Source organism: Lepisosteus platostomus, chromosome 13 (assembly GCF_059453375.1).
Source record: "Lepisosteus platostomus isolate fLepPlt1 chromosome 13, fLepPlt1.hap1, whole genome shotgun sequence".
Classification (NCBI taxonomy): Eukaryota; Metazoa; Chordata; class Actinopteri; order Semionotiformes; family Lepisosteidae; genus Lepisosteus; species Lepisosteus platostomus.
The window spans coordinates 41,481,857-41,502,919 of record NC_142623.1 but is presented as its reverse complement, the minus strand read 5'-3'; the positions used below and the strand labels follow the sequence as shown (position 1 = coordinate 41,502,919).

The following is a 21,063-nucleotide window of genomic DNA, read 5'->3' as shown; positions in this document are numbered from 1 at the left end:
CGTGTCGACTGCGGGCTACACCTGCAGTAGCTGTTGGGGGGGATCATGGACATCACCTAGAGGCCATTGATACATGGTTTCTGAAGAGGGAAAACTGTATAGCTTGAAGACGCAATAGAACATCAGGTTTACAAACGAGAGGAGGCTATTTTGGCCCATCTGGCCCATTTCTCTTAATTTGTAGTTAATTGATCCAAGAATGTCATCCAGCCATTGAAAGAAGCTGGGGCATCGGCTTCAACAGCATGGCTGGTTAGCTTGTTCCATACACCCACAACCCTCTCGGTAAAGAAGTGTCTCCTGTTCTTGTTTGAATACCCACTTCCATATAGTTTCCTCTTGTGTCCTCTGGCAAGAAGCTGTGTGGGTACAGTAGTTAGCATGGAACTGCAATCAGCTCTTAACAGGACATCTCCTGCTTAGTGTGAACTACTGCACTTTTTAAAAACATCTTTCTTCTTTTTATGAGGAGCAAAACGTGACAGAGGTGTAAAAGTGATCGGCTACACGAAAAGCGAATCATGGCAAAACTGGTCAGTGTGGATATATGATTCCTGTGGTTGTTCAACTGCTATTTAATCAAGCTTTGGAGTGTTGCTGGAGGCTTTGTAGGAGTCAGTAGAATGAACATCGTCCTGGCCAGCTACCTGAGGTGAAGCAGTCAGTTAATAGTGAAAAGACAACAATAGGAATGTGTATTTTAGAATAGCAAAATGGCAAAGGGAAAGGATTCGAAATCAGCCACATTTACGCTTCAGCTACAGTTCTAAAAGACGATGCACCAGCTCACTCATTGTTAAAAATGCATAGTTTTGATTTTTTATTTAATTTAAAACTGCAGAGTACAATTTCATTTACAGTACATTATTTGTATTGATTGCATTTCCAAGTTCAAGGCTTGAATATTATTTCTACTTTCATGAACCCAGCATATATAATATATACTGTACAAATAAGTTTTTTGTTTTTGCTACAGGTATTTCTAGATTGATTTTTCCAATGTAGATGCATGCAGTATATACCATTGTTACTTGTTAAGGCCACTATACACACACACACACATACATATATGTTTTGTTGCTGTTGTTACACTTGACGGAAGTGACAGGCTGCTTGTGAGAGACGGACTCTGGTGTCGCTCCTGGGATGAAGCTGTCATGGTCGGCACTGGGTATTCAGTCTAGGTGATGGATACTCGAATTCAGCAGCACCTTTGACCCAGTGAAGGACGCCTTCCGATTGGTGGAGCCTCTTTAAGGCAGACTTGATCCCCAGAACTACCGTTTTTCTACAACAACAGGCGTGCTTCATGGTGGAACCATACTCCACAGTGGGCTTGTTTCACATGTGCATATACTCAGTCTGCTGGTGACACGCTTGTGGATGTGCGATCATTGTACAAAAGGTTTGTTGTTTTTTTAAACTGAATTGAGTAAACTCCAAAAAATACTGACCTTTAAAGTACACTCCCTCAAAAATCAAACCCCGTAATTGGATATTAGTAATATTATTAACGGATTCATTAATTGTTTGAAGGAATACCTTTTAATTGTATTTTACAATTATGGCCAGTTAGTGGCCTCTCGTACTGTACTCTACTGTACACACCTGAAGCAACTTTCAAGCTGTTTACTCCTACACAAAATTCTCTGTGGCTGTTTAACTTTTCACCTAGTCAATCTTAAACTCTAGAAGTGTATGAAAAAATAAAATTCTCTACTTTAAAGCTATGCTGCCTCCTGATAAATCTGAACCTTGAAAATTGTACAGCTTATTTCAGAAAGCCGAGGGCGAATTTGACAATTTTAACATTCAGATTTGCTTCCTTATAAAGTTAAAAAGGCTCATTCGTTTTAAAACTATTTCTCTAAAAAGTTTTGATATTTTACTGAACTGAATTGATCAATCTAAACTCTTAAATGCGCCAGACGCAGTTTTTGTCTTATTGAGGATTTCCAATGTTAATGCCAGGATTACTGAAAGGCAATGCAGATTATCAAAGGGCATCCTGAGAAGTTTTTTTCTGGAATAAGTTAATAGCTCTTGAGACCTTGGCCCCTAAAAACTAAGCCTTACCTATTTATTGTTGAAATAGGTCTCGGATGTTTCTACGTAGGATATTAATAGTGAGCACTGCTGAAGGTAAGGATTTGTGCAAAATATTTTTTCTGGGTGAGGGAGTCTTCCTCACGATTCCTTTTGTGCTAAAGCTACTTCACTTACTGCTCAATTCCCACTGCAATGGTTCGTGACTCCTGTGACCGTATTGTGTACAGTGAGCAGAGATATCCTGGGATATTTTTCTTCAGCCGAGATCAGCAGAAATTCTGTCAGGAGCTGCTCTAAAATTTCTGACCCCCTTAGCCAGTACCTTCCCCTGACTACCTCTAGGTGTATTCATGATTTCGTCCACCAGGGGGCTTTAAAGCTCAAAGCAGTCAGGACATTTCCAGCAAGAAGACCTCTGACCTTGTCTTTTCACCATTGATTATTTTTTATTATCGTGATTTTGTCGCTCATCAGAGCTAAGTGCGTTGCATCAAAGTGTGTTTTTGTACGGAAAATGTTCAGCAATGCAAACCTTTCCCTTTACACAAATTGCTGACAACAAAACAGCCTACAACCATTATTAAAAATAGAAAATATTACTGTATATATCAATACTTTCTTACAAAGTGATAAAATAGAATAAAACTTAAATCTTATTTGCTCACTGACTCCAAGCTGAGTGAAGTCTTTGCCGCCGATCGATTTTCAGGGTATCAAACATTCTTATTTGGAACCGAAATCAAATCAAAGGTGGTTGAAGAAATCGGACGTACTGTAGGGTTGCATTATGCTACATCTGCAACGTAGGAAGATCCTAGAGATTACCAGCAGAATTTCCGAAAGGCAAAGTAAGAACCAGGTTGTAAGGGTTTGTCTAGAAGGTGCTGATTAACATAAATTAACATATTGGTCTATCAGTTTCGTCTGGCACCCAGGAGGTGATAATCCAGCGCCAACATTCTGTGAGGCTGCAGCTGTAGCTGCAGCAAAATCTGTATTGGTGGCCATTACTGTGTGCTCAGAATGGAAATGAGCCAAGTTCAACACTGAGATTTAATGCCCGACGTAAAAGTCTAGAGATACAGAAGAGCCGGGATAGCTGTCAAATCATCTTAAAAGAATTTAAAAGAGACATCCGTCTGTTCTGGAACTAAGATGCTCAGAGCAGAACATTGGAAAAAGTCAGACTGTTTAAACTACTGGCCCTTCCCCCTCCACAGAGTGTTAGTTTGCATCTCCCAGGTGTAAGAAATGACCTGTGAAGGCTTGCTTAAAAATGGAGATTTACAATGATTTTCTATTACACATAAGCACACGGGTTATCTTTGAATAATGTAATGTATGCAGGAGAGCTCCTGCTGGCGACTTTGAGAACATGTTTTCTGTGGTCCTGCATGGTCTGCTCCGGCGTACACTGGCTGCATCTTTTGGTCACGCTGTTTAAGGGATTGTCTTCATTAGTTGTACGACACTTGGCACTGAAAAGCAAGGCGGCATCAATGGACGGATGTACAGAGCCCACCCCTCTGATTAAGGCGGTGAAGGGGCAGGAGGGGATTACGAACTGTAACTGTAATGAAATCCTAATCTCCCGTTTGGCTGCTCCTGAACGTGCGCCCCCTGTGTGCAGAGGATTGTCTGCTGCCAGGCGGGTCTCGAACCCAACGGACAGCGTTTTATTTCTCGACCCCCCCCGCCTCCACTTCCACAAACTAATCTGTAGTATATGGACAGTGGCAACAGAGAAAAAAAATCAATTCCTACTGAGTCGAGGGATTTTTGTGTGTGTGGGAGAAACAGCACATCAGGACCAGCTGGGGAGGAGAAAGTGGTCTTTCTGTTGGGCTGCAGCAGAGATGTTAGCTGCAGTGCAAACGAGATCATTCTGCTAATGAAATTCTAGTTGCAGCAGTGCTGTCTTGCATGCTACATATAATATTGCGCTACAGAGAGGAGCTAATTCTCTCCAATGTGCTTAGAACTGGGCTCCTAAAACAGTGCTGCCAGTTGTGTGGTTACGTATTTAAGTTTGGCTTCATCTGTAAAATGAAAAATAATATCTGTAACTTTCTTGTCTTTTTTTACAGCCTATCTCAGACAGAAGTGCAGTAAGTAATGCATAAGGTATCCAGAGTGTCGCATAATTATTGGCCTCAGATTTCAAAAGTTATTTTCGGAAGCAGTTTAAAATAATCAAGTTCCTTCCCCTTGATTTTGTTTGTAGTCCTCAGAAGGCATTGTTAGGATAACACACTGTGTGGCAATGAAAGTGTAAGAGGCTAGAGACAGACTGAAATATCTGAGCTAACAATCCCTTACAGGGCAGGGCAACTATTTAATGAGGAAAAGGAGGCTCTTGTACAATCTTGTCAGAAAGAGCCACGAGGATTAAACACTGGTCTAGTTGTGAGATCTCCTATTACCCTCTAGCTGGTAGCCCAAGGAGTGGTGGCCCAAGGCAAACAGCTCTTTATCTGCGATCATCAAGGTAACATTTTAACCAGTGGTCACTAAGCTTTATGCAAGTGCTGGTTCAACCACAGGAGAGATAATGCTGGATCAGTATTTCTTGGTCGATGTATTCCTGACAGTAAAATCTGACAATGGATCACGGCTTCAGCCCCAGTGAGGCTGCCAATGACCCAGTGCAGTCCGGGTGACCCGGGTGTCTCTGATCCACTGCCCTTCTTGGCTGCTCTCCCGCCCCTCCTGGCATCACGTTCTTCTTTACCACTTGTGCTGCGTGTGCACCACGATCGACCTCCTCTTGCCCTCCCCAGACTGAGCCCCGTGCCCCGCGGCTCTCAGGCTGCGCAAGACCTCCTCCCCTTCCAGCTCCCGGCTCACCCTGCAGTCCTTGATGTCCTCCATTTCCACCATGTCGTCCTTCCCGTCCTCCATTTGCGCCGCGTCGTCCCCGAAGTCCTCCATCTGGAGGACGGCGTATTCCCTCCGCCGGCCCGGCGCCGCACTCAGGAGAACGATGTCCTCCATCGGCCCTGGGCTGGAGTTGATGCCCGGGACCGCGCAGGTGCCTTTAAGAGCACCTTCTCTGATGGTGGTCCCCTCGACCACGCCATCTTCTAGAGCTGCGGGGCTCTTCTCTGGAGCTGAGGCAGGTGCGCAGCTGTCAGCGCCCCCTGTCTCTGACTGAGTCTTCTTGGCCACGTCTTCCACCTGCTGGGCTCTGGTCTGAGCCACGCCGTCGTTCACCTCTGGGCTGACGTCTTTGAACATGCTCCTCAGATTGTATGCCTCTTGCCCCTTGCACTGTGACGGGTCGGGCTCCCCCTCTGCTTGGGGGCTGTGATGGTCGGTGCTCTCTGACTGGTCAGCGGGCTGTTGCTCCGTGGTGGGTGGGTTGGTGGTTTCTGTAATGCTGTTCTTCTTACCAACGTAGGTGACTCTGAACCTGAAGAAAAGAGACAGGATTGTTAGGAAAACTGGACTTCAGGCCTATGTTGATGAAACCGTAGTGTCCAGGAGAAGGATAGTTGTGTCAACCCACTGAAAAACAGCCAAGCTGTGCATTTCCTGTTAAAATGCAAACGTCTAGTTGGAAGTCTAACAGGACGGCAATGGAAACAGTTTGATGGTGTTCCATGTTTGTTACTGGTCATTGGGTCATGACAAGCTGTTTGGGTGGCTCCATCTGCAAAGGGCTAGCAAACGTTTTGCTAATAAAACTACCTGGTTTAATCCAAATACTTCAGGTTATACCAAAAAGACGAGAGGCAATTAAAAACTAAAACAAATAACTGCAGTATAGCAGAGGAGGCGAGACAATAAAAAGATAAATCATCATATAGATTTCTCTCGTCAGCTAAACGCAAAAGAGCGTCTGACGACAGCGATAGCCCATTAGGCTACGGCTAGGCATGCCCACTACATTGACATCATCTGATCGGTCACAAAATATACAGCGAGCCAACAGCCGATGGAAAAAATCAAACACGTAAAATTAAAAAGTAAATCATGTACCGAAACAAGGGAAAAAAATCTTTAAAAACTTTGGGCCGACGGGGTAGGCCTAGGACCAGTCAGGTGGCTACGCCCCTGCGCAGAACTGCAGGCCTCACCTCCCCACTGAGAAGACCGTGTGCTCTCCGGGCCGGGCCTTGCTCCTGGCCACCCGGCTCCGGCCGCGGGCCTTCCTGGTGCGGCCCTGGACGCAGTGGAGGCAGGCATTGCGATCGCTGCCCGAGTGCACGGTGTGGTGGTGGGGCGGCAGGGTGCCGGCGCTCTCCTTGCGCGGAAGTCTGTGAGGGGGGGCGGGACACACAGGAGCACATGGGTCAGACACGCGGCCTGTTTCAGGGGGGACCTGCAGTCCCAGTTTCTCAGGCAGGTTATTCATTCCCCCTCACGAAATAAATTCCCCTTTAATGGCGACTGAAAGCTGGTACCACAGGAAAACGCTGCGTTTTTTAACAAATCCGATGCCGGTTATAGTTGCGGTATCCCACAGTGCCTCAGAGAGTCCCACCGTGTATGAGCAGTGCAGGCGGCTCATCATTGCTGTTGACTTAGCACCATGAAGCTCACCATCAATTCTCTGTCATTTTTACACATTAGGAGAAAACAGCAGACTATCGTTATCAGTGTCTTATGATTATGTCCCATGTTGAAGTCCTAGAAAGCTGTACACTGGGCCTGAGAGACATACCCTTCTGTTCCACAGCAGCTGGTAAACTAAAGCCTGTTCTTGGCTGAGACCTGGTGCCTTTTTGTAATCTGCTCAATTCCTTGCCTCCAGCTCCGTACTGCATAAATTTCAATGGCAGCTCCTGACATTACAGAAAAAAAAATGAATCAATGATACTGCGTCGGACTCTGGCAGTAAGACAGGATCTGATTGAGAACCTTGAAAGTGAGAAATAGAATCGGCGATGGATGATCCCGGCTGTACATTTTCCTCCACCCCCTCCCTCTCCTTCTCTCTAGCTGTGTGTCAGGGCTCTGTCTCCTGGAGCAGGCCGCTGAAGACGCTGCAGATATGAGCCAGGGCATATGCAGGCAGAATGCCAATGGGCAGGCTGAGCTCTGTTGTACTCAATCAATTCAATCGCACGTTTGGCTTAAAAAAAAACAACCCATGCCCAGAGCTGCCCTGGTCTGAGGAACCGAGAAAACTCCCAGAGTGCTTTAACAGCTGCGTGTCAGTGGTGACGGAGGACATGAGTGGTACTCTCCCAAGATAAATTGTAAATACTGAAAACGACCATCACAACAATAATGTTCAGACTACCCTACGTACTGTATCTGTCGTTGTTTTGTTTCTGGAACTACAGAGGATTCACACAGTTAATATCTTCTGTTGAGAAACCTTCAGAAGGACATCTTAGCATCTCACTGGGGGTCCGGTTCCCTGCCTCTGCAAGGACACCCTTGCTGAGCTTTGTAGGGAGACCACCAGGGACTGACAGTCCTTGGAAGCAGGCGACCCACAAGGCCTAACTGGACTGGGGCTCTCCGTGACCAGGGCTGGACACCTCAGATCCAATTGCTCTTTAGCCCTCTCTGAACTGATCAGGTGACTGGCTTGGTTCATCAATATCTAAATAGGTGTTGCCAATCTACAGAAACAGGAGTCCTATAAGACTAACTGGATTGGGTTCCGCTGCCTTAGATAGTGTCTGATCTCACAGTGCAATCGACATGAAGCACATGCAGAGGTTGGTTGGCCAGGTCTGTGCCAGATGATGGAAAACAGAAGTGGAACAGGCTAGAAGTCCCAGACAATATATTACCTGGGCTCACAAACATAAAGGTATCAAATCTGTGAGTGGTTACATTTATATAAAATGTCATCCCTGACAATGATTACATAAATAATCAGTTCTAGGAGCTCAGAGAGAATTTGTCTGTTCTAACCTAAATAAGAAGCTTATAACATTTATTTACTATACTTTTGAGCAGCAACTCTGCACCCTCCGAACTACTGTGGCACTGTTTGAAACTTCCGCAACATTACTGGCACAAGAAACATACTGAGTTAAAAATTTTCAAGGGGGTCAGGTATTAGATGGACCTTTAAAACACACATGCTTATGTTCATACGCACGCCGACGACTTTAATTTGTACCTTTGGTCCATGTGATCTGGTACATTCTGGTTTACCAACATCTCCTTCAGGGCTTCTACATTTGCTACAAGGAGAGACAATAATGATGTTAACAATCTCACACACAAATCATGGAGACATGCAAACTCCACACAGACAGGCAACCTAGCCCGGAATGGGACCTTGGACCCTGGAGCTCTGAGGAAGATCACCACCACCATCATACCCTAACGTTTCAAAACTCCTTCAAAAACATGAAGTCCCTAAGGGGTGATGTGCCTAGGGCAGAGGAGTTTGTTTTGTCTCCTGCACCTGCAGGAAGTGGGGGAAAGTCTCACAAACTCATCACAACAGAAAAAACAACAGCTACATTTATTTAACGACACCCCTTCCGTAAAAATCAACTCGAAGGGCTAAGAAAACACCCACACTCGAAGAAAATAATTCAGATGCAAAGATTCTGTGATGAATTGAATAAACATGTAAGCAGCCGGGGTGAAAAATAGCTTTTAAAAACAACATAACAATTAGGCAACATTAGTGATCTCTATCTAACGTCTGGTAGCAGATAACAACGCAGCGGTTTTCCGCAGAAGTGCGCCGCACAGCCGGAATATTGCATCACTTGCCTTCGTTTTCAATGATGCACTTCAAGATCTGCTCCACTGTGTCCTGGTTAGGATCTTCTGCTTCCTCCTCTGAAAGACAAGGGGGAGAACGGAGGGCCTCAGAAAAAGATAATCAGCCAGTAACAAGTCTATTCATATTCTCTTGAGTCATGGAAACCGAGAGGGTGTTTTAATGGCCACGTGGTTACTTTGACATTTAAAGGCTTTGAACAGGTGTTTCAGCTGAGAACTGCGCTTGACAGGTCATGACAAGGACACTCTTGAAAACAAGCTCTCTTAATGCCATCCTGCTGGGAACAATTAAGAAAGAATAAATATAGGTTAAATTGCTAAAGACACATCTGGCTAAGTAAGAGGAGTGTTCTAAATACATCATTGCACTGCTGAAATACCCACAAAGGAACAAACTGCCAATGCAAAATGTAACCATGCCTTTCCAAAAATCAGATTCCAGCCTTCATGAAGCAAGGAGCTTTATAGCTTATTAGTGGCTTCACTGATTTTTATTACTGTTCAGAGAAGCTGACACTTACATGCAATCAATACAATAAATGGGTCATTTATTGAATTGCCGGCTTTACCATATCGATTGTTATTGGTTTATTGACTGTCATGTAAGACAGAATGTGGCACTGTATCCAGATCTTTAACAATCACAAACTTCACGCTGTTCAGGCATACTGTAGTTCCGTCTCATCTTTTGAGAAACAGTCAAAAAAGCAGATAACTTTCTTGACCAAATACATTTATACCTCTGTAACAACTGGTGCTCTGTCTTACTGGTGTTCTGTCTACATCTGGTTTATAGAAGTGTGATACGTGGAACTGACATGGGCAATTTCTTGATTATTCACAACTGTGCGATAGTTGCACTAGTTACCTACTCTGTGCAATATGCTTGGGAGTGTGCAATATCTATACTGTGTATTTCATCTTCCTTGTGTTCTGTACATTCATACTTTTTATGTGCGTGTGCCTTTTCTGTTTCGTTTGTAAGTATTCCATTTTTATTTATTTAGCATATTACTATATTTGTGCTGTTCTGTGCTGATTTTGCCTGGCTGCTGTAGCACTTGAATGAGGTGAATAAAGTACCTCCCTGCCTAGATGTGGTGGCTTTGCCTGTTGCTTGTGGGCCCTTGTTTTCTCGCCATCACTGGCTGAATCACAATCCCACATTTAAATCTGACCTTTTCGTGTCTTTCAACGCAATGGAGGCAGATGGTTACAGCAGGGGGTTAGAATAAGACAGAAATGCTAATATTCCCATGTATATCTAAACAAACCAATAGTCGTTTTCTAGCAATAGCACTGTGTAACATATAGAAATGTAACTTAAAAGTATTATTATCAGTAGTAGCAGCAGTAGTAGTAGTATTATTAGTGTGGTAGCAGTAGTAGTATTATTAGTGTGGCAGCAGCAGTAGTAGTATTATTAGTGTGGTAGCAGCAGTAGTAGTATTATTAGTGTGGTAGCAGCAGTAGTAGTATTATTAGTGTGGTAAGAGCAGCAGTAGTATTATTATTAGTGTGATAGCAGCAGTAATAGTATTATTAGTGTATTATCAGCAGCAGTAGTAGTATTATTAGTTGTGGTAGCAGAAGTAGTAGTATTATCAGTTGTGGTAGCAGCAGTAGTAGTATTATTAGTTGTGGTAGCAGCAGTAGTAGTAGTATTATTAGTTGTGGTAGCAGCAGTAGTAGTATTATTAGTTGTGGTAGCAGTAGTAGTAGTATTAGTGTGGTAGCAGCAGTAGTAGTATTATTAGTGTGGTAGCAGCAGTAGTAGTATTATTAGTTGTGGTAGCAGCAGCAGTAGTAGTATTATTAGTTGTGGTAGCAGCAGTAGTAGTATTATTAGTGTGGTAGCAGCAGTAGTAGTATTATTAGCGTGGTAGCAGCAGTAGTAGTATTATTAGTGTGGTAGCAGCAGCAGTAGTAGTATTAGTTGTGGTAGCAGCAGTAGTAGTATTATTAGTGTGGTAGCAGCAGTAGTAGTATTATTAGCGTGGTAGCAGCAGTAGTAGTATTATTAGTTGTGGTAGCAGCAGTAGTAGTATTATTAGTTGTGGTAGCAGTAGTAGTAGTATTATTAGTTGTGGTAGCAGCAGTAGTAGTATTATTAGTGTGGTAGCAGCAGTAGTAGTATTATTAGTGTGATAGCAGCAGTAGTAGTATTATTAGTGTGGTAGCAGCAGTAGTAGTAGTATTAGCGTGGTAGCAGCAGTAGTAGTATTATTAGTGTGGTAGCAGCAGTAGTAGTAGTATTAGCGTGGTAGCAGCAGTAGTAGTAGTATTATTAGTTGTGGTAGCAGCAGTAGTAGTATTATTAGCGTGGTAGCAGCAGTAGTAGTATTATTAGTGTGCTAGCAGCAGTAGTAGTATTATTAGTGTGGTAGCAGCAGTAGTAGTAGTATTATTAGTTGTGGTAGCAGCAGTAGTAGTATTATTAGTTGTGGTAGCAGCAGTAGTATTATTATTAGTGTGATAGCAGCAGTAGTAGTATTATTAGTGTGGTAGCAGCAGTAGTAGTATTATTAGTGTATTATCAGCAGCAGTAGTAGTATTATTAGTGTGGTAGCAGCAGTAGTAGTAGTATTAGCGTGGTAGCAGTAGTAGTATTATTATTAGTTGTGGTAGCAGCAGTAGTAGTATTATTAGTTGTGGTAGCAGCAGTAGTAGTATTATTATTAGTGTGGCAGCAGCAGTAGTAGTATTATTAGTGTGGTAGCAGCAGTAGTAGTATTATTAGTGTGGTAGCAGCAGTAGTAGTATTATTAGTGTATTATCAGCAGCAGTAGTAGTATTATTAGTGTGGTAGCAGCAGTAGTAGTAGTATTAGCGTGGTAGCAGTAGTAGTATTATTAGTGTGGTAGCAGCAGTAGTAGTATTATTAGTTGTGGTAGCAGCAGTAGTAGTATTATTATTAGTGTGGCAGCAGCAGTAGTAGTATTATTAGCGTGGTAGCAGCAGTAGTAGTATTATTAGTGTGGTAGCAGCAGTAGTAGTATTATTAGTGTGGTAAGAGCAGCAGTAGTATTATTATTAGTGTGATAGCAGCAGTAATAGTATTATTAGTGTATTATCAGCAGCAGTAGTAGTATTATCAGTTGTGGTAGCAGTAGTAGTAGTATTATTAGTTGTGGTAGCAGAAGTAGTAGTATTATTAGTTGTGGTAGCAGCAGCAGTAGTAGTATTATTAGTTGTGGTAGCAGCAGTAGTAGTATTATTAGTTGTGGTAGCAGTAGTAGTAGTAGTATTAGTTGTGGTAGCAGCAGTAGTAGTATTATTAGTTGTGGTAGCAGCAGTAGTAGTATTATTAGTTGTGGTAGCAGCAGTAGTAGTATTATTAGTGTGGTAGCAGCAGTAGTAGTATTATTAGCGTGGTAGCAGCAGTAGTAGTATTATTAGTTGTGGTAGCAGCAGTAGTAGTATTATTAGTTGTGGTAGCAGCAGTAGTATTATTATTAGTGTGATAGCAGCAGTAGTAGTATTATTAGTGTATTATCAGCAGCAGTAGTAGTATTATTAGTGTGGTAGCAGCAGTAGTAGTAGTATTAGCGTGGTAGCAGCAGTAGTAGTATTATTAGTTGTGGTAGCAGCAGTAGTAGTATTATTAGTTGTGGTAGCAGCAGTAGTAGTATTATTAGTGTGGTAGCAGCAGTAGTAGTATTATTAGTGTGGTAGCAGTAGTAGTAGTAGTATTATTAGTGTATTATCAGCAGCAGTAGTAGTATTATTAGTGTGGTAGCAGCAGTAGTAGTATTATTAGTGTGGTAGCAGTAGTAGTATTATTAGCGTGGTAGCAGCAGTAGTAGTATTATTAGTGTGGTAGCAGCAGTAGTAGTATTATTATTAGTGTGGCAGCAGCAGTAGTAGTATTTTTAGTTGTGGTAGCAGCAGTAGTAGTATTATTAGTTGTGGTAGCAGCAGTAGTAGTATTATCAGTTGTGGTAGCAGCAGTAGTAGTATTATTAGTGTGGTAGCAGTAGTAGTAGTAGTATTATTAGTGTGGTAGCAGCAGTAGTAGTAGTATTATTAGTGTGGTAGCAGCAGTAGTAGTAGTATTATTAGTTGTGGTAGCAGCAGTAGTAGTATTATTAGTGTGGTAGCAGCAGTAGTAGTATTATTAGTTGTGGTAGCAGCAGTAGTAGTATTATTAGTTGTGGTAGCAGCAGTAGTAGTATTATTAGTGTGGTAGCAGCAGTAGTAGTATTATTAGCGTGGTAGCAGTAGTAGTAGTAGTATTATTAGTGTGGTAGCAGCAGTAGTAGTAGTATTATCAGTTGTGGTAGCAGCAGTAGTAGTAGTATTATTAGTTGTGGTAGCAGCAGTAGTAGTATTATTAGTGTGGTAGCAGCAGTAGTAGTATTATCAGTTGTGGTAGCAGCAGTAGTAGTATTATTAGTGTGGTAGCAGTAGTAGTAGTAGTATTATTAGTGTGGTAGCAGCAGTAGTAGTAGTATTATCAGTTGTGGTAGCAGCAGTAGTAGTAGTATTATTAGTTGTGGTAGCAGCAGTAGTAGTATTATTAGTGTGGTAGCAGCAGTAGTAGTATTATTAGTTGTGGTAGCAGCAGTAGTAGTATTATTAGTTGTGGTAGCAGCAGTAGTAGTATTATTAGTGTGGTAGCAGCAGTAGTAGTATTATTATTAGTAGTAAAATGCTGGCCTGTCATCTCCGAGTTCCCTTGCCCACCTCCTGTGCCCCCAGCCAGCTTGTCCTCGCACTCCTCCTCTGGCTCTCCCGTGCGGCAGCGGTATCCCTTCTTCTTCAGCACGTGGCAGATCAGGAAGCCCAACAGGCCCGTGAGGAAGAAGAAGAGGACCAGGATGAAGATCATGTAGTTGGGAGGGGCTTCCCCCCCAGGCGGGGTCTCCTGGTCCGCCATCCCTGTCTCCCCAGAGCCGGAGCCGGAGCCGGAGCGAGGTCCTGAAACAGCAGAGGCGCGTGTCAGCGCGTGCGAGCGTGTCTGTCATTTATCCAGGCCCGTTCGCGAGCGACGTCAGCCCTTGACGTCACATCCACGACAGAACGCCAGGAGTTCCCTCTGTCCCACTGGCGTGTTTGCCACAAAACACTGGTCTCCTGGACTGAAGCTTCTTGCGTTGGGCGGATAACCCACCCAACCCATGATCCTGTACAGCAGGAGATTAAGCAGACGGGTTTTATCTCCCCCTCCAGCTGGGCGTCTGGGGGAGCGTCTCCGAGCTCCTGTGCTAGGGGTTCACCCACACCCACTGCTGTTTTCCACCATGAGAACAGAACAGCAGATTCTACTGCTGATTCAAGGGGTTGTTCGAATGCCACCCCATCAGTGAAAGTCAACTCACTGACTTGACTCCGCTCAGCTCTCAGTAACTGCGTTAAACCTGTTCATTCGGCCAGCTGCACAAATTCACATTTTCACCATTGATGCTGTTAAAGTAAAACATAATAAGAAGCAAGAAGTGGATCTCGATGTGCTCTACATATCATGCACTGCATCCTGCAGTGAAGCGCAGCCCCCGTGGAGGAGACAGCCGGCAGCAGCCACAACAAACCCTTTAGCCCCACTACCCAGCAGACTAGGCTGAGAAACAAAAAAATCACTTCATCATTTGAACTAAGGGGAAATATCAATTGGCCACACTGGCAAATCCACATGGAGACAAAACACTGGGGTTAGCACTCTTACAGACAGTGTTGTGGGTCCTTTAATGACATCTCACCGAAAGGACAGCACCTCCTTTTGCACAGTGTCCCTGGACACCGAACTGGGGATCACAATGATATGAAACAGATGAACCGTGGTTCAGAGGGGAGAGCACCACCTATTGGTCCACCAACGCCACCTACAGCAGCAGCTAATGAGGAATCCAGATGGTGTCAAAATCAGAGGACAATGAAGCCTCCCTAGAACTAAGCGTGATGTTTCCTTCCTGAAAAGCTTTGCTTTTCTTGAGTCTCCAATGGATTTCATTGTGTTTCACTTTCCATCTGAGCCATGCTTTTGTCACGATTTCACTGTGCCTCAGTACACTTTACTCTGGATTTACTACCTCTGCAAGGGGTATCTTAGAAACACAACACAAGAAATCACAGGAAAATCTAAATATAAGACACTATCAATATGGGAGACAAAGTAAAGCAGCTCAAAGCTTTTTGTTTCCCCCCAAGCACTGAAAAAAGACATTGTTACAAAATCTAAATTCTAACAGTATTTCAGTGTTTATGCAGTAAAATGGTAAAAGCACATTCCCAATATATCATTTACAGTGAACAGTTCACTCTCCTGCCACCTCAACAAAGCACAAAAAGGACAAATGGGGGGGAAAGTGATGAGATTGTTGTTCTACACTTCTGTTACTCACATACGGACCTAAAAGAAGACCACAATTTGAACACCTACATTTTACTCTATTAAACCAGCATTTCCTTTAACTAATATTCCATATAACTGCCTGGCTCTTGAACTTTAACTGATAGAAAGCTGCTCTTAACACGGATATCAAGCTGTGTAACATCCCATCTTTTTCAGAGCTGGAAATATGTTTTATTTTCTTGAAACACTTTCAAAGACCTAGGATGTTTTTCTGGCAACCAATGACATGACATTTCCTGAGTCCAGAGTGAAGATCCAGTGACCCTTCATCCTGTAAAGATCTCACATGAATAATGAGAGACACTAGGGACCGTTTTTAGTTTTCAGACAGAAAAAGCCAGAAAAAGAAAAACGTAGACCTCTCACTCCCCTTGCCCCTTTTATCTTGTTTATCCCACTCCGCTGCAAATTCTAAAATTTCTCTTGTTCTCACACAGAGACAACTGTCTCCTTGGTGAGCCCTGTGGCATGCTCACGGCATAAACAAAAATCTGTTGTTTTCCTGCACAAACCTGGTGTTCAGACAAAGGCAGCCTAGTCCGCTGTAGGACCAACAGAGCATGACGATAACTTCAATTCTCACAAAGAATTGTGGACAGGGAGCACGTTTGTGTTGATGGTCAACAAACAAATGAGCTCATCTCCCCCCCGTTTATTTACACAAAGTATTAGCATTGTCTTTCTTGAACTCTGCAGGCTCTTCAGTGACCAGAACAAACTCAACAGAGGGGGAACAAACACACTTCTCTCGAATCTGAAGAAACTGCATTCCTGGGAGTCAACTCAGCTGAGGGGGGAGGAAATCGAGGGCTCGTGGGACTCGACTGACGCGCAAGGATATACTGCACACGGCGAAAAACACACCAGCACCCGCCCGACGCCAGATCTTAAGAACCGGTTACTCTTTTGTCAAGTGAACTAAGATGGGAATCATTTCACAGCCAACAACTGCAGCACCTGGAGATGACTCCCCTTACAAAGGGCATCTTCAGGCTGTTAGATACTATATCGTACGTAACTTCTATCCAGTGTAATTATAAAACTTGCTGGGTGGCTTGGTGACACAGAGATTGCCTTGCAGCCATGGGGCCCTGGGTTCAATCCCGGGCCTCGGGTGTTGTCTGTGTGGAACTCGTATCTTCTCACTGGGTTGACGTGGGTTTCCTCTGGGTGCTCTGGTTTCCTCCCAGGGGCCAAAGACATACGGGGAGGTTAAATGGCTTCTGGGAAAATCGGCTCTGGTGGGGGTGTGTGCGTGTCGTGCGTCCTGTGATGGACTGGGATCCCGTTGCTTGCTAGGACAGGATCTGCCTCCTCCCCCAACCCTAAATTGGATCAAGTAGTTAGAAAACGGATGGATAAAAATTGCTCTTAAGTATATGACAGTTTTGAAGGAGTTCCAGAGGTCTGAAACAATGATCCAGTATTCGTTGACATTATTCCAATCTTCTGGAACGTGTGATGGTTTGAAGGCTGAATTCAGAAGGTTTTGAACTCTCTGCAGCCCAATCCCACCCCTTCTTCCAGCAGGACTGTGTCGACTCGAGGCTCTGTCGAGCACGCTGGGATGCTGGGCTGCTCTGCATGTCCAGCAGTTTCAGCAGTGTTCAACAAGGCCAGGACAGGTGGCGGAAGTGTTAGTCTTGTGCGCTGTGTCCACTGCTGAGAGACTCGGTTCGTCTGACTCGGAGGCTGGCAATCCACTGGCTGGTGAGCAGGTAATGTCACGAAACCAGCACCGCAGCCAGGGTGCAAGCGGGCTCAAACAGCAGACTCACGTCGGGCACGAATCCTGCACCGCTGGGGAGTTATTCAGGGCCGCGTGAGCAGATAGATGATGCAGCTGGCTCCACTGGCGGTAACTGCACCCAGCTGCTCTGCAATCGCACGCATCAGGAGCGGGTGATATGAGTGATACGCTGATTGCGACACCGCGGAGAAGAGAAAGGCCCCCAACACCACTGCCTTCTCCCCCCTCCCCTCTCCACCCTTTGATCCCTGTCTGACCCGTAGGAAGAAAAACAGCCTTGTTTCCCTGAAACAGCGAGAGGGAGCAGCCCGGGCCTTCAAAACACTCACGCACACAAACATCTGCGGCACGCACCGCCCCAGCTTGCTCCTTCATGTGCTACTCGCTGAAACAGCTCCCGGCTGTGAGTTAGACAGCACAGAGCACGTGACCTGTCACCCCACTGTGCCACCCTCTGGGGTTCTGCACCTTTCAGGGAACAAAATGTTTTTGGAAAGAGTTTTGAATCGCTGCTTGTAAAAAGACACAGAAAACCCTTACCGTTCTGAAATGATTGCATGTTCAACACATTTTGTCCCAAAACAGAAACAGTGTGCCCCTAACGTTGTCTGGAATAAACGCGTTCATGATGCCGATGATGAGAGTGATCACGATGATATTATTACTGCCACAGCAAGAGGTTAGATTGCAACATCATCCTCTATAGCCAAGGTTAAAAACAGAAAACTGTTTTTTACACCTATATTTGAAAATATAAAATATCCAGCAGTAAGTGAGCTAATTATGAAGTCTTGCTAAGTACTGCCCAGCATGTACAGCAGTTCTTCTTATCTCTAATGAACTGATTTAGCTGCGTCTGTCCTTCAGGGCTCAGCTTTCACAGCCTGGCCTCGGGGTAGCACTGTTTGCCCTTGTCTGTCCTGGCTCGACCATAATTACTGTTGCTGTGAAACACTGAAGTCTGCTCATTAATGCTTCATAATGTGCAGAGGTGTCTAAGCAACTGTAGGGTAAATGGTAAGCATTTGAGCTCCCTGTGACTGTGCCTCGTCCTCATGTTAAGATTCTATACAGCTGGAGAAGTAGAACTCTGTAACAGTAAACACTGTAACCAAGCAAAGTTACAGCAGCTCCCTGCCCGTGCAAAAGCTACAGATGCATTAGATTGCTTCTCCTGTAAACATCTTCGCAGGCTTTCGATAAAGCACACTTGCATGTGTTGTTGTGCCAGTAATGGTGACCTTGGGTTTTAAGTGTTATATTGCCTGGCGTGGCTAACCGTCTGTACTGTACTGTACCTGGAGCACAACAGCATTATTTTCCAAATGAACCCACGGCCCTTGTAAAACATATTTTCGGCGCGTTTAGCGTACTGTTGATGGTCGTATACCAAATCACAAACAAAACGGGTAAGGAAGAATGTATTCTCAAATCACGTCCTGAATGCTTTAGACAGAGGCGGCTAAGCAGGTACAAACCGGAGTCAGCTGTAACCACAGCCTCCACTCCTAGTGAACATTAAGACGCAAAGTTGAAATCATTATATAAAAAAAAACCGACACACAGGCACCAATTGAAAATCCCTGAACGGACTGGGGTCAGCATCCCGTTGGCTCTGTACTTTTTCTCATGTGAGGACTGTTAGCGGTCAGGGATTCTTGGGAAATGAGAATTTGTCTGGTTCCTTGATTTAATTCACATGACAACCACAGTGGCCAGCTGTGGAAAAATTCCATCAATCCCTAATGCGAGAAATAACTTCATTCTAGAGTTGCGTTGTGAGTTATGCAACTGGAAAATAATAAATGCTACAATGTGTCATTTATTATTATTATTATTATTAATAATAATAAAATTAACAGGCAGTTTAATTTTAAACAATATTACCGTAAATCTGTATGTACAAATTCATGATTTGTTTGCTACGGGCGTCACGAATTGCGGAGAATCTAGCTTCGTTGCTTTTCAATGAAGATTAAATCTAAAGGGTTAACTTTCTCCCTTCTGCACTAAAACCACCCTTGTTTGTTAAATGTTTCACATACACCGCCCCCCACCACCACACACACACACACTGACACGCTCCTAATTTCCGCGCCCTGATGTCACACGAAAACGGTGTTCAAGGTCTTTTTATTTAAAAAGAAAAAAGGTTTTCCTGTCACTTAACTGCTTTCCAATACCTCGCGTCGCCATGACAAAAAAGAGAGAGAGAGAGAGAGACTCCAGGGGTGGGAAGAGAAGGAAAAACAACACCGTGCGCGGGTCTAGGGAGATGCAGGCTGCTGCCTGCATCTTTTCCAAGTTTCTGATCCCTGATAATGATCTGGTGGGCCCAGCGCGGCCGGTGACACACCTGCCCTTGGGCTTGGAGTCAGACTCCGGGGACACCGTGGGCTGCATCAGTAGGGCGCTGCTGAAAGCCGTCTAATACCGTGGCAAGACAGTCACAAATACGGGCACAATGTCTCACCAATAAGCCCGTTTCAACATGTTTCCTTTTATCTCTGCAAAGTGTGGGATGGTTTGCGTGTGTGTGTGTGGGGGGTATAATTAAATATTAATAGCATTCTCCATTCCCACTCAAAATAAACAATCCTATAAATATATATATATATTAAAAAAAAATCTCAGTCTGAGGGGCGTAAGAACGTCATAGGAAAGGCAGTACAGTGTGCTTAATGGTCGTTTGCTGCCCCGAAGATGAGATGAGACGGAACTGCAAGACGAGCCCTCTGCTACACGAACACAGCCGTCTCTCCCTGCTCCTGCAGCCCCGCATCACAAACACTAGCCAATGCACCCAGCTCTCTCATCCGCCCACCTTCCCCGCACGCCCGCTAGCCTCGCCGATCAAGTGGCTGCTGTTCAGTGAAGCCCCCTAGTCGCCCCTTTCGTCCTAACGGCAGATTAAGAGAGGAGGAACCTGCGCTTACCGGGTGCTTACAACTGGACGGCACTGCTCCTGTGCGGGACCATCCAGCGGCGCGGTGCTCCCGAGATCCGGACGAGCGCTGCTCTGAAGGCGCACCGAGGGAGGGAGAGAATCTCCTGCAAGTTATTTAAAGGGAAAAAACCTCAAAGCTTTGGATGGGAGTGCTGCGTGCGGAAGGAGACACGCGGCCAGCTGCCCCTCTTTCAATTTCTGTGATATGCAAACCCCCTCACTTCAGAAACGATTTCATCACCGGTCGTATCTATCATCATATATTGTGCTTTGGTCTCGCTTTACTGTAAATGAACCTCAGCGTGCACTATGAGATCAGTCTCCTTCTGAAACGAAAAACTGCCCTTTTTGGAATGTATCGACTACATCGGTATTGCTCCGTGTTTAAAAGAGTTTATTCATGTAAAGAAAAAGATAGCATTTCAAGTTAATGTTTTTTTTTTACTTCGTTATATGAAAAGGGGGGGACTCACTCTGACACAGAAAGTGTACATCCAGCGTGGTCTAAAAAGTAGTTTTTTTTTAGGGTTAAGGAATGAACCATACATATTTTGACACCTGAAGACAGAAGGCTCCACAGCTGTTTCTTTCCCTTTCACCATTTCATTTTCATTTTTCCATAAATCTTTTGCTTGCTCATAAAAACACACACAAACAAAACAATACTCGTTTAAATGTCATACGCCCGATGGGAAACGTAGTGGCACTTTCGCCCTGACTGGACGATACACAGACCAGCTCTATAAGGGAGAGCTTTAAAACGACTTGAAAACATTGTAACAGCATATAAATATATCGATAGAGAAGGCAGTTTCATTCACCCCTGGAAGTTTAAAACCCCTTACCATAAAGGATAGAGGATAGTATCTCTGTCATTCTCAGGGTGGCAGCTGTGTTGTTTATTATCAGCACTGTAGTTGCTGTGCAAGACTGAATTGGTAATATTACTGTAGCTGCAGCTATGTGAAATCTGGGTGGTTTCGCTTATTTTAGACCCCACTACACCGAGATAACATGTTCTAGATTGTAAGGAGCAAAACAAAATTCTTCACGGGACTCCCCTAACAGTTATTATCCTCAGAATGACTTCGAACAGGGGGGACGCAGGACCTGTGTCTTTTTTAAGCTGTGCGTTTTTAAACTCGGAATTTAAACTTTGTCAGATTCAAGGAAGTGATGGGCTGCCTGGTTCTTTAAAAGTTCTGTAAATACAACCAGTAAGCGAAGTCTTGTTACAGAATTTGTTAGCATATATAGTAT

The 21,063-nt window shown here is 44.2% G+C and overlaps 1 protein-coding gene across 3 annotated transcripts; it reads right to left on the bottom strand.

The window, feature by feature from the left end:
* Positions 1-793: 793 nt before the first annotated feature.
* rell2 (RELT like 2) lies at positions 794-20,791 on the bottom strand. 3 transcript variants are annotated; one of them, XM_088604677.1, is made up of 7 exons: positions 20,649-20,791; positions 19,793-19,907; positions 13,441-13,674; positions 8,743-8,811; positions 8,135-8,198; positions 6,129-6,308; positions 794-5,461 (listed from the first exon to the last, which is right to left on the bottom strand). In XM_088604677.1, exons 3-7 carry the CDS (start codon positions 13,631-13,633, stop codon positions 4,777-4,779), a joined length of 1,191 nt encoding a protein of 396 aa, XP_088460803.1. In that variant the 5' UTR covers positions 13,634-13,674; positions 19,793-19,907; positions 20,649-20,791; the 3' UTR covers positions 794-4,776. The 3 variants fall into 3 exon arrangements, with proteins under 3 accessions (XP_088460803.1, XP_088460802.1, XP_088460804.1); XM_088604676.1 differs by lacking the exon at positions 20,649-20,791 and having other exon boundaries at positions 19,793-20,006; XM_088604678.1 differs by lacking the exons at positions 19,793-19,907; positions 20,649-20,791 and having other exon boundaries at positions 13,441-13,817.
* Between the last annotated feature and the right edge of the window lie 272 nt (positions 20,792-21,063).

Excerpts from the sequence above, each read along its gene's own strand:
- rell2 (XM_088604677.1), bottom strand. The coding sequence starts at position 13,633 with ATGGCGGACCAGGAGACCCCGCCTGGGGGGGAAGCCCCTCCCAACTAC. Across the intron at positions 8,812-13,440 it reads GCTGGCTGGGGGCACAGGAG|AGGAGGAAGCAGAAGATCCT; the intron begins GTGGGCAAGGGA and ends CTTGTCTTTCAG. Across the intron at positions 5,462-6,128 it reads ACGGTCTTCTCAGTGGGGAG|GTTCAGAGTCACCTACGTTG; the intron begins GTGAGGCCTGCA and ends TCTTTTCTTCAG.